We start from the raw sequence: 8,143 nt of genomic DNA, 5'->3' as shown, positions 1-8,143 counted from the left end.
CATGCAAACTCTCTATTCATACAAGTATTAGGCTTCTATAGAATGGAACAGCTGCTGAAAGAGATGGAGAATGAGCTAATCTAAGAAGACAAAAACAATGTGAACAAGCAAAACATGATAGGTTGATAGCCTTCAGGTCATCAGTCTATCTGAATCTTAATGGGCACCAGTCCTTTCAACCTCAAAAACTCCTCATGCTTGTTTAGATTGAGTTGCTTAACAATAATTGAATAATTGCAGTTGTATAAACCCAAATGTTGCATTCACTCGGCCGTGTTAACATTTCTACACTTGCAATACTTCTGTAAAATGCACACAAAACAGGATAATATACATGTTGTGTAGAACCTCAAAAATAGCCAAAGGTTGCAGAGAAAACCTTACAACAGTTAATTACCTCATCCTAAGTGACCGAACAAGAAGACGAATACCTTTGCTTCGCCTCCTCATTTTAGCACGTCTTCACGAGTCTCGGTCTCCATGTCCAACAAACCCACCACCCCATCTCTCCAGTTATCGAATCCACAAACCTCCTCTTAAATCGCTCTTTTCTCGATTTTTCCAGCTCGTCGTTCGTTGCTACGACTTTCAATGGGGCTTTGGGACTTCCGGTTTCCATTGCTTCCACAATTCGGTTCACCATCGCTAAGACTTCACTCATCTTGGGCCGTGCCTTGGGATGCCGTACAAGGCACCGATTAGCCACAGAGGCTAGCCTTTGGGCGGACCTAAGAGAGTACTTGCCTTCAAGCCGTGGGTCAAGGATGGTTTGGAACTTCTTCATATCAGATAGATTTGGCTTGACCCATTCAAGAAGCTTCTGCTCATTCTTTGGCCGGTTCCGTTCCAAAGGGCGGCGACCCGTGATGAGCTCGTAAAGAAAAATTCCATAGCTCCAGACATCACTTTTAGCCGTGAGGTGTCCAGTTTGGATGTACTCCGGAGCAGCATAACCAATCGTTCCGACCACCTGTTGCGATAGAGAAACATTGTTCTTTACTTCTTCCCTCAGAAAATACAGAATTGAAAGGAGAAACGGACTAGGCAAATCAGGAAATTATGTTCGGTTGCTGGAATAACTTTAAGGCATGAACAAAAACACAATTCTCGTGATTTGGATAAAAAGGCTATCCTCAATAAACTGACCAGAAAATTGAGTCTACTGTGGTCGGGATTTTTGGTCATAGATTGATAGGGTTCAACCATCTGACTGTCAGATGCATACACTATCAAATTGCGAAGAAAAAGTACATCTAACAGTAACAAATTAATTTTTGAACTTTTTCATTTCCATGTCTAAGTGAAACAAGGACGTTTCATAAAATTCAAGCATTGACATAGAATCAATATCAACGTACCAAGGTTGAGACATGACTTTCTCCACTGGAAGGCCCTAGCCTCGCTAATCCAAAATCTGATAGCTTGGCATTCCACTGGTCGTCCAAAAGAATGTTTGATGACTTGAAATCTCTGAAAATGATCTGTTACACAAACAGGTTTATAAGAGATGCAAAATTTAGTGAACAAATAAACGGAAAACAAAATTACTGCCAGGCACAAATAAAATATTTCATGAAAGGGAAAATTGCTAGAAAAGTTCTAAAACTCATTCTGGAATTTAAGTCGGTTTTGATTAGTCAGTTTGGTTCTCAAACTACTTGAGAGATGCAACGGGTCCTTCCATCAACTTAACTAAGTGAGAATCCTGTGGCAGGGAATTAATAAAAATCCGAAATCAAAGATTTAATCCTATTGCATCTCCAAGACTGATTGGTATTACATATATATCTGTTGCATTGCTCCCGAAATATGCTCTAACCTGGACCATCATGAATAAACAACTCTCTCCTTAAGAGAGGCCCACTCCATCTCTCTCTTCTACTTCCTCCTTGAACTTCACGTTCATTTGGTTCCTCCATAAAGCATTTATCAGCATCCAATGCAGACTTCTCAAATACTCTCCAAAAAATGGACTTGTTCATCTGATCGAGTTGTGTTGTGGTCCCTTTGTCTTTTAATTATCCTCGTTGATGCTCCACCTCTCACTTACTACCCATTCAAAATCTTGCCTTCAATATGATCCATCTAAAGCCCACCAAGCCAGTAACTGGATAGCCTACTTCTAGCTCTTCACAAAATACTTCCTCAGCCTTTGTAAACCAGGTTTCAGACCGGAAGACACCAAGTTTTTTTATCGCGTGAAGGATCACTGATTTCTCTGGTTCCCATTGAGTGGTGCTTCTCAATGGAAAATGATGCAGTATGAGCTAAACTCTATTGGAGGTATTCCCAACTTCACACATGAGGACTCAAAATATGCTGTGACAAAAAACGAGTAATGATTCTCTCAGGGCGAAGCACGTGTTATGTAAGTGTTTCCAAAGATAGTTGTAGAAAGAACATCAGGAGACACGGTCAAAAACAAAATATAGATATTAAAAGTCCACGTCTGCCAAAATTTATATTGCCAAAAAATTGAGGTGGTGGGAGAGCCAACCCTATACACTAGATTGTTTAATGTATTACAGAGTTTGGCCATTTTCGTCTTGATCATATGCCCAGGATTCAATGCTTTTATGATGCAATTTCTTGTTTCCTCCAGGCCTTGATAGGCCAATCTCCCCAGATCTGATAACCAAATTGCAGGTATCATTACTCTACCAATATTTATAGCACCTAGAAGTTTCAGAGGACAACTTCACTGGCAAAGCACAAATTCCCTGGCACAGATGCTCTCTTCCATTGCAGTAGGCCGTTTTTACATGAAATCCTTTTCTTTCAATAACACGCTTCGGTGCATTCCATCCAAACGTCACATCATAATTTAAATGAGAAGGTCTAAAGAAACTTAAAGAGACTTACCTGGAGATCCATTCCCTCATGGAGGTAGGTTAGCCCTCGTGCAGAATCCTGGGCGATCTTTACTCTCATGGTCCATGAAAGAGACGTCTGAAACCTGCTTGACAAGTGATCCTGCACACTGCGGTTCGGCATGTATTCATATACCAGTAGACGCTGAATGCCTCTCTCGTCATCTTCGGCACAATAGCCTAGTAATTTCACCAGATTTGGATGCTCAACGACGCCCAAAACATTTACTTCTGTAATCCATTCTTTATGACCCTGCAAGCAGAAGAGTGAAATGGGAATGAATGAAATTTCCAAGATGAGCAAGAGATTGAATCTCATCAGAATTTGTCAGATGATTTCCTATTTTGAATAAGGCACAACTTTTCTAATATAATCTGTTTTAAGTATCCCTACACATCACACAATCTTTAAGTTATCAGACAGTGCTAAAATTAAATATAGGGAAGTAATCCATGTTGCGTAGAGGTGAAACTTAAGAGAAAGCCTAAGTTGAGAATAACTCCCCTCGACCACATTTATTGAGAATAGATCATGTCCCAACATGTAAATAGTTTTTCTATAGCTTCTGCTAACTTTATGATTGTGAATTGTTCGGACAAAAGGTCATTTAAATAATGTTAACTGTCAGAAATTGTCAACTATAGTTCAGTCTTGAAGGATATTGGACAGAAATTTTAAGCCTAAAAATACAGAGGAATCACATAATACCATGATATGATACTCGACAAAATTCAAAAAAGACCTAGTAAAAAGAAACTCCGAAGCTTCAAATATGACCTAGCCTTTGAAGTAACTCCTAGTTTAGACATATTATGTTTCCATGGGCAATTTCTTCAAATTTCGCACGAACAACTTTATGCAAAGACAATACCAATCTGAAATTTCTGAAAGAATTTTACTTTTGCAAACTTGTTACTACAAGATGTTGCATGATATCATAAATACTGAACACATGATATCTCCGGTTAAAAAAAAAACCACTCTTACCTGCAGTCCTCTTCTGCTTAACTGTTTGACAGCAATATCAATCTTCTTATGTGGATCATCAGTACTCCTCATTATACCCCGAAAAACGCCCCCAAATCCACCTTCTCCAATCATGAGGGAACGGCTGAAATTCTTCGTGGCTGCTTTCAACTCCTCGAATGTGAATTCTCTCAAATTACTCTGCCGTTGAGACAAAATTGCAAATGGGTTCATGGCATTCACAGACGATCCTGTGCTAAGATCAGGCTCATTCTGAGACGTGAGCTCAGACCAAGACGTTCTCATATCACGGTCTGTAGACATGGAAGTGGAGGTAGAGCGGACAGATATGGATTTGGTTGTTTTTGGTTCTCCATTTTTATCCCAAATTGTAAATGGAAAGCACTTCATAGTCTCCGCTGTCTGAGCCCTGCATTTCAATCATCAGTACAAGGAATATTAAACCTTTGAGTGAGCAAGGGTAATTAAACTTCTACATTTAACATGTCATTGTCAATTACCAGAAATCAACAGAATATGTGCATTAGTATTGCCGTAGTCCATCTGGAATGGGATCAAACATCAAGCCATAATTTTGCATCGACAATGTTCTCTTTTATCTCTTTTCAAACAAATGAAGGCACAGGTTTGAACAGATTGAGACACTTTTCGGAACACTCCTCCAAGATAAAACAAAGAAAAGCACCTTAGTCCAACAAGAAGGAAGTCAACTCACAATACCATAGATCATGGCCATGATCTCTTTCCACAACCCATGCTAGAATGAGTCCAACTTTAGAGGGAAAACAAGGATAACAACCGCAGATATGTAAAGCCTTATGAGGCACATAGAGACAGGGAAAAAAGTAAAATAAGAGAGAACATCTTCGTGATGAAACTAAATTATACTTAGGACACTGCACCCATATGGCGAAAATTCAGCTTCACAGCGTCTGAATTTCGCAAAACCAAATTCTTATTCATCTCAGCACAATATACTCCCCGAAATATGGACGAAAATATTTTCAACTGGTAGCTGAATTAATGGGATGACCCTAACCTTGGAATAATTGGTTCATCCTGGACAACTCCAGAAGAAACCCAGCAATGAATCATCATAGGTATCTCATTATACAGTCAAGACACTAAGCCAAAGTTCGAAATTCAGCCATATATAAACTTTGGACCATAAGAAACAAAAAAACTATCCACCTTCACACGATAGAAAGAAACTCAAGATAATTAGTCACCTCTGTTTTTACTGTTTTTTTTCCTCTGCTGAGCTCTGGATAACAGCTGGCTCCTCCAAACGTTTCCCTGCTGGTTCCTTCTCAGAATTCCCAGGAAAACCCAGAATCCATAATCCAAACTTGGGTCGAACTCAAGAAAACCCCAGAACCCAAAGAGAGGAAGGTAACCAAAATTTAAATTCTAGGGTATCACACGACACAACGAGCAACCCATGATCGAGGCGAAGTCAACACGAGGCAGCTGGAGCGCAGCTCACCAACCCGGGAGCCAAATGGGAGAAAAGAAAAGGAAGAAGATGGAGAGAGTTAAAAACACACGAGAAGGAATAAAGAAAAGCGTAGAAATGCAAAGAGCAAAAGGCGAAGGGAAGTCTCCTTACCAAAAAAAAAAAAAAAAAGGGCGAAGGGAAGTCATCTCTTGTCTTTCTTTTTAGTTGGAGATATTCAAAGAGGAAAATGAGTAGGAAGATGGATAGAGGTCGCTTTCGGCATATAAATTGCAGGAAAGACAACGAACGGGGAGGATGCTGTCAACTTGTCATCTTCCCTGAGCTTTCCCTTCCACAATGCACAGTTCCACGCAGTTTCAATTCATCCGTTCTTGTCTGCTTCTCAGATAACATTTGAATCTTTCAAAGGAGCTTCTTGTCAACCAGATGGCAACATCTGTAACGCAAAATTCATTAAGAAAAATTTTCACGATTTCTTATACAGTAATTCTCCTCGCATCATAGATAATTTGCTTAAGGAAGCTGCACCCATCAACATGATTCGACAATTCAATTCTAAACAGTAGCTGGCAGAGAGCTGTTTGATTCTGTGGGCGACCGTCTTTTTGCAGTGTTGTTCCCAAACTGGTGCGGGTCAGAAGGAATTTTTCCATTGATACATGATTGTCAGTTTGAAGTTCTTGGAATCGTTCAAAGCAGGAGAATATCCGCGGCGGAGACCTTGCTTTCCGTGTGATTTTTTTCATGGGATGGGACGGGACCATCCTTGTTATACCTTTTCTTGCTTTGACTCGATCAACATATAAATAAGCATCTTTTATTCTCTTTCGGGGAAAGTTCTAGTTCTCGTATCTATGCTTTCGCGATTTCTCCAATCAAGTACGTGTATTTTTAATTTATCTGAACAAGACCTTCTATTTTCAGAATTTTTCTAATTAAGTCCATCTGACATTGAAATTTGATTAAATTTAACTGACCTGACGATTAGAAGATGCAAGAGTATGAGATGTTCACGTGGACCTGTACATAAAAATTTAGCCAATGAAGTCATTGATTGAGTATGGTGTGGATAAAATTTAAGCGACGTGGATACCAATACGGATGTCACACTACAACATTATTTGCCGGCCATGTCGGTTGGATTTGATTGGATTTGGCATCAGACGAATTTGATTAGAAAATATGTGAAAGTCGAAGGAGTGAAAAGACAAATTAAAGTGTAACGACTTGATTAGAAAAAAGCATGAAAGTACAGAGACAAAAAGTGAGATTTTTGCCATCTTTTATCATCACTTTATACTCCAAAAGATAAATATACTAAAATGGTTAATACCACGAAAAATTTCAAGTTAGTAAACCTGTGACAAATTTACCAAAAATTAATTTTTTAATCACAAAAAGCCTAAAACTAGTACACCTAAGACAAATTTACTCTCAGTTTGTTTTCGTTAAATTTTACTGTTAAATTGCTTTGTTGAATGACACGTAGCAATCGACGAATGTACCGATTTTATGTTTTACTCTCTGTTTGTCATAGGTGTACCAGTTTATGATTTTTTTTTGTATTAATCCAATTTAACGGAAACTAACGGAGGGTAAATTTGTCACAAATGTATCATTTTGGGATTTTTCGTGGTCAAAAAATTAGTTACATCACTTACCCATCCTCAATTGTCCCTTCAAGCGACAAAAAGTTCTTTATTGTTTTACTTACAATCCAATTGTTCTCCAATGTTTTGATTTTAACTGAGGCTCGATTTGTATCGTGGAAAGCATTTTCCTCATTTTTCAGTGTTTGGTTCACTTAGGAAAATGAATTAACAGAAAATGTTTTATGAATCAATAGAAAATCCATGCTTAAATTTAAGGAAATAATATCCTCTTTGAAAAATAGGATAACATTTTCCAAGATATGACTAGGTATCAGCGTTTGAACCTGAAGCTCTACGCTTAGACATGAAAATCCCAACATTGGTTCTCAGGTCCCTGGCCGTTCATGATCAGGTCTCCGACACTTGGGCCCAGTCCATCGAGGTCGAGCCCGAGCCCCAGGTGCCCATGCCTGGGTCCATTGAGGCCAGGCCCAAAGCCATAATGCACATGACCAATGCCTCGGCACTCAAGCTCAAGTGCATAAAGGCCATGCTCGGGTCATCGATATTCGAGCTCTATTCCCTAGCACTCAAGCCCGAGTCCGTGAAAGCCGTTCTCGAGTTCTTAGCGCTCGGGCTCAGGTTGTTAGTTAATGAAACGTTCATTCTAATAAAAATATTTAAAAAAAAAACTCGAATTTTTTTCTTTTTTTCTTTTCAGTTCTTTTTTTTCTTTTTCTTTTTGCTTCTTCCTCGACCGGTCGCTGGCGATCGACCACAGCTGAGGCATAAGCTCAAGCCTCGCCGACTTCAGGCGGGGCTCCACCTCGCCAGATCGCCATTGGCCGATCGCCAGCCGACGTAGCCGTTACTGTGGTCAATGACTAGCCGAGGATGAAGAAAAAAGGAAAAAGTAATTCAATTGCAAGTTTCGGCCAAACATTAGAAAATATTGTCATTTTCCTGGAAAACATTTTGAAATAATGTAGACATGCATGTTTCAATAAACTTTTGTATTCTTTATTTTAGTGTTTAACTTTAGTGAATATTAAGTGAACAATAATGGAATAAATTATCTATCAAATGGGTTTTAATCTAATTTTAAATTGAATGGGTGAATAATTTATTTATTCACGTAATCAACAAAAGCTATACTTCAAATTATGAGTGTTATTCATGCATTAAGATATATTTCTCTTTTTGACTTAATTTCAACTTAAATTACAATGTCACA

The 8,143-nt window shown here is 38.8% G+C and overlaps 1 protein-coding gene across 3 annotated transcripts; it reads right to left on the bottom strand.

Moving 5' to 3' along the window:
- Nucleotides 1-240: 240 nt before the first annotated feature.
- Nucleotides 241-5,868, bottom strand: LOC115690701 (serine/threonine-protein kinase PCRK1-like). Of its 3 annotated transcripts, none has more exons than XM_030617148.2 (5): nt 5,088-5,868; nt 3,859-4,267; nt 2,863-3,123; nt 1,359-1,481; nt 241-970 (listed from the first exon to the last, which is right to left on the bottom strand). In XM_030617148.2, exons 2-5 carry the CDS (start codon nt 4,246-4,248, stop codon nt 452-454), a joined length of 1,293 nt encoding a protein of 430 aa, XP_030473008.2. In that variant the 5' UTR covers nt 4,249-4,267; nt 5,088-5,868; the 3' UTR covers nt 241-451. The 3 variants fall into 3 exon arrangements, with proteins under 3 accessions (XP_030473008.2, XP_030473010.2, XP_030473007.2); XM_030617150.2 differs by having other exon boundaries at nt 5,100-5,868; XM_030617147.2 differs by lacking the exon at nt 5,088-5,868 and adding an exon at nt 4,898-4,971.
- Nucleotides 5,869-8,143: the final 2,275 nt, after the last annotated feature.

The sequence above is a fragment of the Syzygium oleosum genome, unplaced genomic scaffold (genome assembly GCF_021117445.2).
Source record: "Syzygium oleosum isolate NSW1041296 unplaced genomic scaffold, Sole_v2.1 Sole_v2.07, whole genome shotgun sequence".
NCBI lineage: Eukaryota > Viridiplantae > Streptophyta > Magnoliopsida > Myrtales > Myrtaceae > Syzygium > Syzygium oleosum.
Note: the sequence above shows the minus strand (reverse complement) of the source record. Positions and strands in the feature narration are given on the sequence as shown.